Source organism: Coenobita brevimanus, chromosome 86 (genome assembly GCF_032717465.1).
Source record: "Coenobita brevimanus isolate Jiangsu-jjx chromosome 86, ASM3271746v2, whole genome shotgun sequence".
Lineage (NCBI taxonomy): Eukaryota > Metazoa > Arthropoda > Malacostraca > Decapoda > Coenobitidae > Coenobita > Coenobita brevimanus.
In genome coordinates this window covers 32,091,795-32,107,984 of record NC_137039.1, presented here as the reverse complement: position 1 = coordinate 32,107,984, position 16,190 = coordinate 32,091,795, and the positions used below count along the sequence as shown (strand labels likewise).

General features: G+C 39.8%; 1 protein-coding gene across 1 annotated transcript in view; it reads left to right on the top strand.

Moving 5' to 3' along the window:
- The window catches only part of Naa15-16 (N-alpha-acetyltransferase 15/16), a 179,591-nt gene extending 163,610 nt beyond the window's left edge, over window positions 1-15,981 (top strand). Inside the window, exons 13-17 of the mRNA XM_080280930.1 lie at window positions 4,793-4,932; window positions 5,677-5,862; window positions 8,290-8,512; window positions 10,517-10,614; window positions 11,434-15,981. Of these exons, the coding sequence (XP_080137056.1) occupies window positions 4,793-4,932; window positions 5,677-5,862; window positions 8,290-8,512; window positions 10,517-10,614; window positions 11,434-11,697 (911 nt within the window). The 3' untranslated portion in view covers window positions 11,698-15,981. The remainder of the gene's footprint in view (window positions 1-4,792; window positions 4,933-5,676; window positions 5,863-8,289; window positions 8,513-10,516; window positions 10,615-11,433) is intronic.
- Window positions 15,982-16,190: the final 209 nt, after the last annotated feature.

Here is a 16,190-nt window from a genome sequence, read left to right as displayed (position 1 = left end):
GGATGCACCGCACACACACTTCGCGTGGTTGGGAGTCGTTCAGTACTATACTCTTTTCACCTTCGCATGGGTCGGATATTCGTCCTTTTGCAGTTTAAGCTGAGTTTTTCATCCTTTTGCTGTTTATTTCACATAGCCCAGAAGGCAATACTACTGCTCTAAAACCTTGGAATCGTTATGTGCTATACTCTTTTTGCCTTAACTTGGGCCTGATTTTCGTACTTTTGCAGTTTATTTCACGTAACTCAGCAGAAAAAAAAAAAAACATTCTTCATAGTAGCAACCAAATCTACTGAGTCACCATACCTGAAGATATATTGGGAAACTAAAGTGGCTGAAACAAAGCTGACGACTTCCTTCAGTGTTGTGGATGAAATGAATTAGAATGCTGTGTCGTGTGTAGGCTTTTGGTTGCCATGATTAAATGAAATAACACACACACACACACACACACACACACACACACACACACACACACACACACACACACACACACACACACACACACACGGCGTCGAAAGCTTACTCTATCATCACCTTCACTGTTGTAGCATCGTGCTAACAAGGAGCCAAGAGAATCATATTTCACACTACCCCCCCTCCCGCACACACACACACACACACACACACACACACACATTTATATTCACAGAGCAACAGAGTCTTAAATTTGCAGTGGACAGTATTATGTATTACAGTGACCTCAAGGATAATTTACTGAATATAGAGGTTGCTAGAGATCGAGCAGCGTTTAAGGCCTCCTCTAGTCGACCAGGGCCGACGCTTGCGAGCATGTTGGAGCTCTTATAAACGAAACAAATCACCCTCGGTTGCTTGGCAGTATGTTTTGCCTTTCACCAATATATTTGATTATTATTTGACCATGAGAGAGAGAGCTTTGACACCTACAAAGCACTGACTTAAATAATTTAGATCAGCGGTAAGAAGTTATGTGAATTATAGCCGGTTTTGTTTTCCATACTTCACTAGTTTAACATTCCATTGCTGAAGTATGTTACCTTTTGCATGTTGTGAAATGCTGTATAGAAATGTGAAATACCTGATAAATACTGTGTTGTGAAATACTATATATACTATGTTTTGGAAGAGGAAGAAGAGATAGACCAAGAACGAGATGGGAGAGACGAATTGAGGGAGTATAATGAGAGAAGATTGGCGGGAAGAGGAAGAAGAGATAGAACAAAAACGAGGTGAGGGAGTATAACGAGAGAAGGGAGGGAAGTGTATGAAAGCAGGATGGTGGGAAGGAAACAGACCAAGAATTAGGTGGGGAAGTGCAGGGAATCCACTTTATAAATCAGGGATGTTTTCAGAAATATTGCGACTTTCTGCATATAACTGATGCTGTAAATTTGGGGAAAATATTAAACGCATATAGGTAGCGATGGAACTGCAGTGGGCATTGTTTTTGTAATTTAGACTTAATAACCTAATGAAGTTAATGAACATAAGCGAGGGCCATGGGTCGTGGCATAAGAGGTCGTTACTGGGACATGCTTGGGTTGTTTAATCTTGGGTACACCTCACAAGATGCAGTGTCAGGCAAATCGCACAAAAAAAAAAAAAAAAAATACGTGTCATTTAACATCTTCAGTCCATAAAACTCTCCTTTGTTTAATTTAGTCATACAAGTCAATAATAATCTAGAGTTAAATAAATAATAGACATTCCAGTAGTGAGAGTGTTAGGATGCAACTCATCATTCTTGCCCGGGGGAAAGTTTTGGGAATAACACGAGGAAGGAGAAGTGCTTGAGGCCACTTGAGGGAAAGGTCCCTCTTCTGGCCTTCCCGGAGACAGGTTGAGACTGAATAGAAACTGTCCCTTTGTGTGTGTGTGTGTGTGACTTTGCCTCTCTCCCTGTCATCCCTGTACCGTACCTTGACCTTGACCGTACCAGCCACACCCACCGTCCGTCAGTTCTACCCCCCGTCTCCCCTTTGACAATGTGTGACTATGTTTGGACTGGAAGGCACAGTGCCGGCTGTATTGGATTATGCAGCCGGATCTCTCTCTCTCTCTCTCTCTCTCTCTCATATTATGATTCATACCTTCAGTGTTTCCTGCACCAGAATAAAATGTCAAAGTAAAATAAGATAAAAAATACTTTGGTTCTTAATATATAAATTATACTTGAATTATACTGTGTGGGGTTCAGCTTCCAACACCCCACATCTTCATTCCGTAATAGATAGATGGGTAGGTTGGAAAGTTGTGTTACCCTCCATCCAGGCATTGGTTTGCACACGTGTTTTTGCCTCGGCTCTTCTGCAACCAAGTGGTGTAGGTCGAGAGGTTAGTCCCAGCCAGATTCACGAAGGAGTGCTTGTATGGTATTGTTATAACTGTGAGTAATGATGGGTAATACTTTTATAGCTTCATTTATATTATTTATTTATCTCTGGTAAAAAAACAGAATGACGTTATTTGGGTACGAGGAGTCTGTTGAATATTTTCGGACTGAAAGAACTACAGTAAAAATATATAGAAGATTGCTGAATTGGTGTTTGATGGAGATTAAAAGAATGTGTTTAGCGTGAAAAGTAAATCATGAAGATAACAGGGGGGGAGGGAACTGCTGAATATGTAGAGGAGTTTGAATGATATATCCATAAGCGTGACTTGGTTGTGGAAGGCAATGATTAAATGACTAGATTTATTTTTCTAGGTTTAAGTATTGTAAATATACATGATTATTGGTGGTATTTGTTTATTGATTCACGGAGAAGCCTTTCATGTTCCGGGTGTGTGTGTTTTAATTATATGCATTTTGTATTTTCTTAATGCAGGATAATATGAATACAGAATCACTGAGTAAATAGAGGGGAGAGAGAGAGAGAGAGAAATGATGATGTTGAGATATTGAGTGAGAAGCGTGAGGAGGAAAGGGTAATTCCTTTCAGCCCTAGGACGTCGTATTCGTTTTGTCCATGCATCCACCAGACAGTTATATTCAGTGAAGGAAAACCCTCCTGTAGTGAAGCTGCTATAAAATAGTCGCCACTATTTCACTACGATGAGTCAGAAGCTGAAAGAAATCGTCTGGCGGATTAAATGAAAAAAAAGACCATCATACTGAAGACGTCAAAGAGAGAGAAGAGTAAAGGAGGTGAAAATGAAGACAAGAGTGAGTAGAGGGATAAGTGGATGAGGCATGAGTCGTGAATAATATGAATGAAATAGTCGTGAAAAATAAGAGGAAGTTAAAAATGTAGAAATAGGATCGCGCGAGCAGGGAGATATATGAATGATGAGTGAGTAGATGGATAAGGAGATGAGGCGTGATTCGTGAATAAAATGAATAAAATAATCGTGAAAAAAAATATAAGAAAGTGGGAACATAGAAACAGGATCGAACTAAGGGTAGGGGGATGTTGTGAACAGCGTGAAAACATAAAAGGAAATGCCTGAGACAAGAGAGTAAAATGATCATGATATAAATAGGACAGGGAGGAAATGGGGATTGCGCACACACACACACACACACACACACACACACACACACAGAGGAAGGGAAGGTCAGTATAGGGGGCAAAAGATCAAAATGTGCTCACAGGTTTTCCCTCCCCTCTCCATCTCCGGTTCCTGTCCTTGTCTCCATCACTCCTTCCTCCTCTGCATCCTTATCCCTAAATCCATTTTCACACACACATACACACATTTTGCATATGTCTGAGGTTTGAAAATGTTTGTCGTGTGATGTTGGTAATAATACTGGTAGTACGATAAATGAATTGTCGTAGTTTGCTGATTACCTTTAGGTGTAGTATCGATCGTAGCATTTTTTTTTTTATTATTATTATTGTTGTTATTCGTGATAGGTGCGGGCGCTCAACATCCACTCATTTGATGTAGTGCTAGTTTGGGTGTCTGCTCTTTCCTCTCTTCCATCCTCCCTCTTCTGTCTTTCTTTCCTTCATTCTTTCCTGTTCCTTCTGCCTATGGGTAAATCTACACTGAGTGACAAGCCAAATGGTTTCCTGTACACCAGGAAACCATTTACTATGCTGGGTGATAACCATATAACCAAATTGTGGCACTTGGTGGTTAGTGGGAAATTAAGGTTCTCCAATCAGATTGAGTCTGTGTAGGTTTATGTCCAAGGGATGATAGGGGTTAATTGCTCATGTAATACCACTCAGGGATGAGTGAGGCTGGTCACTTGTCTTAAATGTCAGAACCAACTTGCCTAGCCCCAGATTGCTACGCCCCTTATGGGGCAACATAGGATTGGATGATGGATGGATGGATGTTATTACTATTCATTCATTCATTCATGTAATCCAGTGTTGCCCCATGAGGAGCGTAGGACTCCAGGACTAGGCAAGTTGGTCCTGACATTAAAGATGAGAGTGACCAGCCTCACTCATCCCTGTGTGGCATCCCGTGAGCAATAAACCCCAACCACCCTTGGATATAAACTTCCACAGGCTCAGTCTGAGTAGAGCACCTTAATTACCCACTAAACCACCAGGCACCAAAATTTGGTTGTATGGCTACCACCCAGCATAGTAAATGGCTTCACCTGGTGTACAGGAAACCATTTGGTTTGTCACCGTAGTCACCCGTAGACAGAAGGAAGAGGAAAGAATGAAGGGAAGACAGAAGAGGAAGAAAGGAAAAGACAGGCACCTAAGAGCAGCACTACATTGAGTGGATGATGAGCACCCCCACCTGCCACTATTATTATTATTATTATTATTATTATTATTATTATTATTATTATTATGGAAATTACCATCCACTTCATGTGCATCTCTCATCTTTGCAGCTAACCTGGACCCTGCGGAACTAAAGAAACTACGATCGAAACAGCGCAAGGCAGCCAAGAAAGCAGAACAGAACAAGGCTGAGGAGAAGAGGAAAGAGGAGAAGAAAGCTGAACACCAGAAATCTAAATCAGGAAACACGGTATGAAATCTGACTGCTTATCTATTAACCCTAACGCTATGAATGCTTCTAATGATATAATCAGTTGACATGGCAGATAGTTTTCATTCACCCTCATCATCATCACCATCATAATTTATTACCACCTGTCACCACCAGGATGTACTGTGTGGTCTGATCTTGCTACCACCAGAAGGTTTTATTCAGCTTCAGAGCAAGATGGCCTCAATGCTATGAACATTTAGCACTTCCCTTCTGGTAACCAGTCGCAGTAATTCCTGATAGATTAATATATACTGAAACTTTTGAAATGAGAATAGTAATCTGTGAACATGGCTGTGAAACGTATATAAGATAGATGCAATTTTACTCCCAGTAAATGTGGAAATTTAAATTGCATAGGTTGGAGGAGGTACACACTGTTTTGAGTTGCATACATCTGGTGTTCAGAGACTTAGTCAGAGCTGATGATCAAAGCTCCACTGCATTCTTTGTTACATCTAGAGTATTTTTATATTCCATTAGAACAACTATTCCTTTGTTTTTTGTGATCATGTGTTTCTTGATGTATCACCATTCCTTTGCTAATTGCAGTTATTGTATCTTTTCCTTTGTATGTATTTGTATAATTATGTTGTTAGAACTCTTTGTTCCATCATTTGATCTATTAATGTACATTACATTAGATGTTATTGGGCTGTGGTGTGATGTTAAGAAATGATAAGGTACAGGGGAAACTTAAAAAAATTAATCTTTTTCTGGCAGGATGACTTAGATAACCAGCCAGCGGAGGACCTGGATCCGAGCAAACTGGAGCGCACAGAGGACCCGTTGGGAGAGGCCATCCATTTCCTCAAACCACTCCAGTCTCTTGCACCAAACAGAATTCACACCCACCTCATGGCCTTTGAAATTTATCTACGGAAAGGAAAGCCCTTGCTCATGTTACAGGTAATGACAAGAGTTCACACTGATATTGTACACATACAGTACAACATAGTTTTATCATGCTTGACAGATGGACATCATCCATTTGTGTGTACTGTACATGTGTTTGTGTCTGTGCAGGTGAAGAGTTGTTTATTCATTGTTGTGCATAGTTATGCATCTGCTTCTACAGGTTACTGTGTATTCACATGTTTTTCACATTACAGTACACTGCTTTATTTATCTTAATAGTAATTTACTAAAAACTAAAATTCACTTCACCCTTATTTACTTTGTGTGTGTGTGTGTGTGTGTGTGTGTGGTAGGTGGGGATGCTCACCATCCACACACTGAATGTAGTGCTGCTCTCAGGTGTCTGCCCTTTCCTCTCTTCCATCCTTCTTTCCTTCCATCCTCTTCTGTCTTTTATTCCTTCATTCTTTCCTTGTCCTTCTGCCTACGGGTGACTTTACACTCCCTCTTCTATCTTTCTTTCCTTTTCCTTCTGCCTGTGGGTGACTCTACACTGAGTGACAAGCCAAATGGTTTCCTGTACACCAGGAAACCATTTGCTATGCTGGGTGGTAACCATATAACCAAATTTTGGCACCTGGTGGTTTAGTGGGTAATTTTTGCACTCCAGTCGGATTGAGCCGATGAAGGTTTCTATCCAAGGGATGGTTGGGGTTGATTGCTCATGTAATGCCACTCAGGGATGAGTGAGGCTGGTCACTCTCATCTTAAATGTCAGGACCAACTGCTTTGCCCCGGGCTCCTACGCTCCTCATGGGGCAATGAAGGATTGGATGATGGATGGATGGATTTTTTTTTAAGGTGTGTTGTTAAATCCCCATCCATGTTACTGGTATTTCTTGCAACATCTGTGCTGTCTCCCACTCTTTAACCCGTGGACTGCGAGCCACAGCTCAGGGTGGGTAGCATTGCGTTGCGAGCCACAGCTCGGGCTGTGCTGGCTGTGCATCACCGTAAACAACGTGACCCCTACGCAAATTTATGCATGGTGCTACACAAAGAAGGAGAGAGAGATTTTTTTTCTTTTCACCAGATGATGCCCAGGATGTTTATCTTCAAGTTTATAATAAACAATAACAAAATAGATTCCCCCCCCCCCACTACTCCCGTACGTAAACTTACGCATGGCCCTACACAAAGATGGAGAGATTTTTTTCTTTTCACCAGATATTGCCCTGGATGTTTATCTTCAAGTTCATAATAATAATAATAAAAAAAATCCTTCATTTTTTTGCACACCATGGGGTGGGATAAATAAAGGTAATTGCGCAATCCACAGGTTAAACTGTGATGTCTACGGGGTAGATTGTATGTTCATTTTCATTTCATCATTTCTCATCATTGTGCTGAAGACAGTTTTCATTATAAACTGCAATCCATCACTTGTACCAGCTGTTACATGTACTGTAGAGTAAATACTTTTAAGTTAAAAGCATAATAGCCCACAATGAAATCCAGTCACAGCATCTTAATCCTTTTATTGCAGTAGATGCATTGAAATATTCGTTGTTTTTTATATGTAACCCCAGGCTCATCTGGACATAATCCCAGTGGACTGCAGAAAGAAGTTGCCCATCTTCAGTCTACCATCTTCCTTTTGAGAGAGAGAGAGAGAGGAAGTTAAGGGACATTTCTCTAGACTGTTCTGCTGTCCAGCTATATCATTGCTATGATGGGATGACATTCAGAGAGGGATGCATTTTACTTAATCTCAGAATACAGTATTTTGTTTTCATCCATTCATCATCCAATCCTACACTGCCCCATGAGGAGCGTAGGAGCCCAGGGCTAGGCAGTTGGTCTCAACATTTAAGAGAGTGACCAGCTCACTCATCCCTGAGTGGTATTACATGAGCAATCAACCCCAACCACCCCTTGGATATAAACCTTCACCGGCTCAATCCGATTGGAGCGCAATAATTACCCACTAAAACCACCAGGCGCCAAAATCTGGTTATACGGTTACCACCCAGCGTAGTACAGGAAACCATTTGGCTTGTCACTCAGTGTAGAGTCACCCACAGGCTGAAAGAAGAGGAAAGAATGAAGGAAAGAAAGACAGAAGAGGGAGTGTAAAGTCACCCGTAGGCAGAAGGACAAGGAAAAAAAAAAAAAAGACGAGAAAGGAAGGAATGAAGGATGGAGAGGAAGGGGCAGACACCCGAGAGCAGCACTACATCGAGTGAGTGGATGGTGAGCGCCCCCACCTACCACAAAGGATTTTGTTTTATGGAGAGAAATCATAACTGTCCAGAGTCTTCAAGAACTATCTTGAGTAACATTTTCTTTGATGCTGGTACACCTAGGATTTTTATAGAGACTGACACAAGAAAATTTTGTTCATTTGAGAGAATTCCTAGTAGTCATGGGTTTAATAGGCACAAAGGAAGGCTGTAATATTGCATCTTCCTTTTCCAGGCACTCAAGCGGGCACTTAAACTAGAAAGAAACCACCCAGAGCTGCATACATGCTTGATACGCTTCCTTCGATATAGACAAGAGAAGTTGAGTAGTGATAGTGGCCCCATAGTGGATGTAATCAACAGGGAGATCTCAAGGTTGCTGCCCACTACTGACCCAACCAAGCTCAATGAAGACTTCCTTAATAATAACCAAAACTCCCTCCCTCATAGACTACAAGGTAAGTGGGGGTAATTTACCTATTGTCAAGACTGACCCTTTCTTTTTCATTCTTTTTTTTCTCATTACAGTTCATTGTAAAAACAAGGGTCTTCTTCAGTGTCCTCCCCCCCCCCCTTTTTTTCTTTAATCAGCTTTAGTTTACATTACCATTTTACATTACTTTTTTGCCTGTTATCTTACCAATTCAACATCATAACTGCATCATGTCATATATGCTTCTAATATTGATATTTTAATGTAGCATTCCATTTACAGAGTTTACTTTTGGTTAGGTTAGCAGCCTATCATATTAACTGTTCTTATTCTTATCAAGTTATATTTTTACAGGATTGCATCAGACTCATAATATCGCTTCTGGTGTTATGACTTTAGTCTTTTGTGCATATACTGTAAATTTATGAATGATTTTGACCCCCCTCCCACACACACACACACACTTAGTTGTATGAGTCGTTGCTGTAACTGGAAAAAATACTTCCTTATACTGTACTGTATGTTAATCACCTCATACTGTGTGCAAAGTTCCTAGTTGTGTCCTCTTGGCCTTCTTTTTGCTGTTACTGTATGGTTTCTTTGTCGGGTGTCTTCCATTTACACACTTGTACAGTACAGTATTATCCTATGTCATTTTTTTCATCTTTCTTCCATTATCATCATCTGGACCTCCTTTCCCACCCTAGGGCAGGGTGAGGAGTAGCAATATTCAGACAGCACAAGTTTGCCCAGGCCTATGGGCCATGCTTCCATTTGCTCATCATTCAAGCCCCTAGAATCCTGGCTCTATCTGCTACACCAAAAACATTCACCAGATTCTGTAGCTTCACATAAACGTATCTGATAGAGTCAATCCGGACACTGTCAGTGAGCAAATCCAGTCTTTTCCAGCCAGTCCTCATAACTTGAATCTCTCAAGTTAGCACCCATCTTGTGGCTGCTCTTTTCACTTTTTCAGTTTCGTACATTGTGATTTTTGAAGTGAAGAGTTCTATTCAGCCACTGTAAATTGAAGTGTAAACCAAACGTTACCTTTAACAAGGTATTTAAACTTAAACTTGATCTCCATATTTTAGCATACTAGATTTTGCAAAGCTCTTTCTTGTGTGTGTGTGTGATTAGTACTGTGTTATAATTCATATAGTGATATATTGTTCGTATGAACAGCATGATGGATAATCTACCTGTCTATAGCCAGACACCATAATCCCATAAGGGGTGGCCATTTGTCTTTGAGTTAATGATTTCTTGGGGAGGGACACTAACCCTCCCCCAACCCACTTGCTGACACATAGAGAATGTGTTGGTTGGTTATGTGGTTACCACCCAGCGTCGTTTGTGGTTTCCTGGCATACAGGAAACCATAAGGCTTGTCACTCAATATAAAGTCACCTGAAAAGGAACGAAGAGTAATAAAAAGTGACAGGAAAGATGGGAGAAATAGAAAGAGAGGAGGGCAGACACAGAAAAAGAATGATAAAGGTGAATGGAAGAAGTAGGCAGCACAACATCAAGTGATTGGATGTAGTGCTGCCTACTTCTTTCTTCACCTTTATCATTCTTTTTCTGTGTCTGCCCTCCTCTCTTTCTATTTCTCCCATCTTTCCTGTAGCTTTTTATTACTCCTTTTCTTTTTGGGTGGCTCTGCATTAACAAACCCAGTGGTTTCCTGTAAGTCAAGAAACAAATGGCCTGTTATTTCAGTGTTCTTTTGCCAGGTATGGTATACATACTCAAACTTGTCATTCAGAATTCATCATAATAGCTTTTGCACAACACTTTGGTGCATATTTGTGGCTGCTATCAGCGTTTACTGGCAATAATACGCTTCCCCCATGCACCTTACTCAAACAGCACAGGCAGTCCTTAGGTGACCTCAACAAATTATCTTTGAGAGTACAGTAATCAGCTGAAATGGCTGGATTCCTGTAGTCCACCAAGTACATGTCTAGGTGAACCTGGGGCAACAACAAATAACTAATACTCTTAACTCTGTTTGTCCCATCAGCGGCGCGGTCAATGGTGCTCCTAGATCGTGTGCAGCAGGACCGTAGCATGAGTATTGCCACTTCACTTGACCCACTCCTCATCGACAGATCTCATGAGGTACCATATCTCCTCTTTGTTCTGTGGTCACTATTAGGATTCCTGAGCACTCGAGCATCAGTGAAAATTAGTAGTAGCAGCAGCAGCTGCAGTCACTTTTAGGCTTTCTGGGCACTTGCATGTCATTCTGGATTATTTTTAAAAATTTGGATCTTTTTAATTTGTAATCTTTAAAGGTGCAGGTTTCATCATTATTGTTCATTCATAGTTACAGTGCATTCCATATTTCAGGGTGGTTTAGTTCCAGGCTGAAAATGACACCTGCAAATCACAAAACTCGATACATGTTTTTAGTTCAGAAGTGACTGTCCAACAGGTATATGTAATTTGCAGCCATGAAGGGCATCAGGTATACTCGTACAAAAAAAATGTGCAGATGGTTTTGTTCGTGTATGTTGGTACTAGAATTCTGAAGCTTGAATGATCTATAAATACTTGTGTGGTCCACTTCACTGGGCATGCTGCTTGATATTTCTACCATTGTGCTTTCTCATTCATTTTTTTCTCAACCTTTCCTCAGCCCATCTGTTGGTGGGAATTAAGATAAGGTTGACAATTGTGATGACTATTGATGTAGAATGTAATTCAGTCACTATAATTAGGTCCCATATCTGTGTCTTCTGAGCCACCAGTAATCACAACAGTTAATAAGACTGCATTGCACACAGTCGCCTGTGCCAGCAACACAACATACACTCCTTGAGAGCTCTGTGGTAAAGCCTGTTCTCTAGGCCGTGGCCTTCCTCAGGGACTCAGGGCTGTTCGGCCAGACTGCCTAGGGAACAACTACTACAGTAATAATCTTGTTTGTCTCCCTAGAATGTGCAGCTTGTCCTGGAATGGCTGGAATCTCGGGAGTTTGGTGCGACACCTGAACAGCTAAATCACTACAAAAGCCAGTGCCACCTTGCCTTCCCACGGGCACGAGTATTCATGCCCCCCCAGCCCCCCTCCACAACCACAGATGCCACTTCAGCCTCTGATGCCACCTCAGATGCTACTACGAATGCCACCACAGCTTCAGATGCTACGACAAATGCTACTATGCCTAACCATAATCATGTGGATGCGCCCAGCAGCTGAGAATAGACCCTCTGTGCTAGACTTAGGGTTCCTCAGAGTGATGTTTACACAAGGACACCGTGATAACCTACTTTAGTTAATATGAGACAGTTAAAGAGGGACATTAGCAAAGATATCCAAGTAATTGAGAGTTGACATGCAAAGGGTAGAAGAGAGAGAGAGAGAGAGAGAGGGAAGCTCGTCGTGATAACCTAATAATAGAGAGAGAAAATGAAGGTCAGGAAGAGGGAAGTTTGTGTGGTCTTAAACTTCCTCATAGGCTCAATAACTTAACCCTCTCACAAGATACCGAATGGTTAAGGCATAAGACATAGTATGAGTTATAAAAGAACAATGAATAAATATCATGGTAATGTTCACTTGTTATAAAGTTACATTTTTATATATATTATCATTTTTCTTTTGAAATTAGTGTAAGAATATAGACTCATACTTGTTATCAGAATCACTCTTATCGATGCTTTGTTAGGAGGTGATTTGCTTTGTTATCAAGTAAATATTAAATGGTTACATTAGTTTAATTTGTACACTTGACTTTTTTTTTTTTTTTTTTTTTTTTTTTTTCCAGTACAGTTCCTGATGTAAATGATTTTAAGTTTATGTTTTTACCTGCTTGCCTGTGTCCCTGTTTGTGTCTTACCTACCCTAGAAGCCCTGTCTTATTAGAGGCTGAGCAGTTTTGCCATTTGGTGCCAAAGGCCCTTGTAATTAATCCACTGACTTAAAATATGTACTTTGAAGTTTATTTCAGTTTATGACAGATGATTTTTTATGCTTAATAGGAATCTTGAACACCAAAGATGTTAATAACTATCATAAAGTACTTGACATTTTAGCAAAGAATAACAAACTTTGCATTTTATTTTCAATTTATGTGATATACTCAGCTTATAGAAATTCCCCGCAGTCAAAGGGTTACGTAAGGCTTGCATAATATAAAATTACTGTTGGTGGCTGGAGGCTTTTAAGTTCTGTAATGCTGTATTGGGAGTAGGTTGGTCTCCTATCCGTAATGTTTTGAACTACAGTAGCCTAGCTTCAGATCCCTGCACCTCAAAGAATGGAATATGGGATTTGCTGTTACTGTTACTGTAAACTATATGCAACTCAAAAGGGTACCAGCACAACCCAAGCTCCTCCTGTAATCATTTAGAAATACCAGTGCAAGCCAAGCAGTGTGCCTAAGTCTGTAGTGCATTTGTTCAAACTTGACAGAGAGACCAAACCCCTTTCAGCTCAGGTGATGACCAAGTACAGTCAGGCTGGAGGGTTACTTTGACTAACAAGGAAAATTCATTTCTGTCATATAACTACAGTTCATCAAATTTCATTCAACCATGGCATAGTATGAGTTGTAGGAGTGTTGCAATTCTATCAGGTAAAACAGTCAGACTAGAGAACCAAATAGCAAAGCTGTCCAGCTTTCTACTGAACAGTCTCTCGTCCCACCCTCTAATAGGCCAGTTCATGTGAAGTTCAATGTGGTTGGGAAGACCATGTAAGTTTTAAGATTCCTTTAAACAGCTCTGTTGTACTGCCAAACATAGAAATACTTCCTAGATGGGAAGAAAGTTGAGAAAAATCTGTCTTTAATAACAAGGCATTATTATATTACATGGAAAGTGAGTTGGTGGTGTGTCCCAACCAGATTAACTTGTAAGTAAGGGGAAGTTAGTGTGAAAAGGTCTATTGCAGCCAACAGAAGCAGGTTCTGATTTGAAATTTTATCTGACACCTCTCTCAGTAGTCACAAAAAACTTACTTGACATTAAACATGCCATCCCAGATTTCATCCACTAAGTCATTATTCAGGATACAAGGAGTCGAGAGCTGTTTAATGAAGAACAGTCATTTTACACTGTTGTCAGTGTAATTAACAGCTGAGGGTAAATGCATTCTTTATCCTTCAGCTGTTATTAGTCCAGGCTGTGGTAATATAACCAGAGGAAAATCCTATGACATTAATTGTTAATGAAATATGCCTTTTATTTTTTCTTTCAGACAACTGTAGGAGTAACTCTGATCGTGTGGCTCTCCTTGTCATGCACTGTTTTTCTGACATAGGTACATTCCACATTTCTAGTTGGACATTGACTCCTCTTAGTGGAAGAACTGTTGATTGTGTGCCTTTGTATTCCTCCAGTTATGTTACAAGCTCGTCAAGTGCCGTGCCATTGATGGTTTCTCCTACAGTCATTTGTGCAGGAGGATTTTGTAAGGTTTTATCACTTCATTTCAGTGGAGTTGTGTATTTCCTAGATTTTAAAATTTAACATAAGCACTGAGTATTTATTGAATATTTTTAAATGTTTGTATTAATTATTTTCCATTGGTAAAACAACAAATATCAGCTGCGAAATCCCAACAAGTAATTGGCAGAATTTTTAAATATTTACATGCATTTCCATTTTATAGGTTTTTGTGAGTTTTTCTGGCTTGTACTCTCAGCCTCGTTCCTTCCACTGCTAAGCTTGTGCCCTTATGAAATGCAAGGAAAAGTTTGTTGGGTGCAGTACCTGTTTTACCGCTTACTGTCTAAATAATAGCCACAACCATAACCTGTCTTGCTCACATACATTACCTGTTCAGTCTTATCTAATGGGTCACATTGCATCCAGAATGTACATACAAAACAGAATGCTTTGCCATGCTATAAAATTATAGGCAGTATTGTTCTATAACTGCAAGGGTCTGCTTGGCATTAAGTCCATGATTGTCTGCATTAGCTGAATTTACAAAATTCCCCTGAGCTCTGTGAGTCTGTCCTTTATGTTTGTTGATTATTGGTATATTAATTCAGTATTCATCTCATTTCCTCATATAATTTTGCCAGCTTCATGAACTCCTTTCCTCTTGGCTTGCACTAATGTAGTTCCAAGATTTATGATTTCCATCCAAAGTTTAACACCAATGCCTTCATATCAGGTTTTCTGTGGCTCACCTTCACTAGTACGACATTAGAGAGGGTGTTGTGGATCCAAGAGTACTTCAGATCTTTAAGAAGTTGCTAGATCTGTATCAGGTCGCTGCCTATTCTCAGAAATGTGTAAACATTGATGAGAATTATAAATACAGATTTTATATTCAAATATACCTACTGTAATCATAAACCAGATATGTTACAGGTACAGTCCTGTCAAACAAATGTCTCGGTGTATCATTGGGGCACTCTCTACGTCAGCTTACATAAGTAGTTCCAAATAATATAGCAAGAACAACTAAACTGTTGACATGAACATGGAATAAGATGATACCATAATGCAAATATCTCACCCTGGGTTCAGAATCATAAGTGGCAGTTGGTGATCTTTTCTTTCTTCTCTCTCTCTCCATATGTTGGACCAAGTTTTCCATTTATTCTTACTTCAGTTATCAGTTCTCTATACAAACTTTATTCAGATTCTCCTGTCACTATTTGCAATTCAAATGAATTTAGGTGCAAAGAGTTACAGTACATGTTAGTAACTGGACAGTTGAGTCTTTTGCTACAGTAAGTTTTGAGTTGAATTTGCTGCCAAAAGTAAATAAGGGGCTCACCAGATCTGGAGAATTACCATAAGCTAGTGTGCAACATGAAGGTGGAGCAAAGGTTCAGTCCCCTGTTGTTAATATCATATCCAACCGTATTTCACTTAGTTAATGTAACGGCTTGTTTGTTGCATAATTACAGTTCAGCTAGTCACAATGGGAGGTTCTTTATAAGTGCTTTCTTTTCTATAATGGAATTTGTATATATGCTAATTTACTTTACAATACCATGCAATAAATGGTAAAATCTCTACCACTGTACTTATCGAACACCAGCCGAACACATTTTTGATAAGAGAAGAAAGCATAGGGGATGCTATATACTGTACAATACTGTGTACCTCCTTATCTCACTTGCTGAGGGAACCCTGAATGAAGTTGTTGGAACATTAATGATTCCATGCCGTTTGTACAGATTATGAAGCAACTCGAGTACAGTACGGTAGTTTTATTAAGATAGGATTTGCTGTGCATGTGCTCCTTGCCACTGTTTATGATTTTGCTTTATTTTTTATGAAGTTAATTTCTCAATTAGGTTGTTTACTAATGAAATAATGAAGTAAAGTATTGTATATTATATAACTGATATAATACTATGAGCCTCAGGTGATATTATATGAGAATCAAGGGCACTGTATGTACATGGATTGTTGAGTGTGAGTTGCCTGCCTGGGTACCACCCTATTTTGATACATTTTTCAGTGTCATTATATATAGGCAGAGGACCCTGAGAATGGGGACTTAAAATAAATTTAAACCTGTATCTTTTGCATTATACCTTTTGTCTAGCCTTATGTAACTGTATCTGACAGTAGTAAAACAGTACATATAAAATTAGGCTAAGTACTGCCATTGCTCTTAACTTTTTACTTACATCAGTAAACAATAAAATGAGGCCTCTGTTTCATAGACAAATTGCAGGCAGAGCTTTTATGGATTACATAAAAGTACAACCACCCATATGC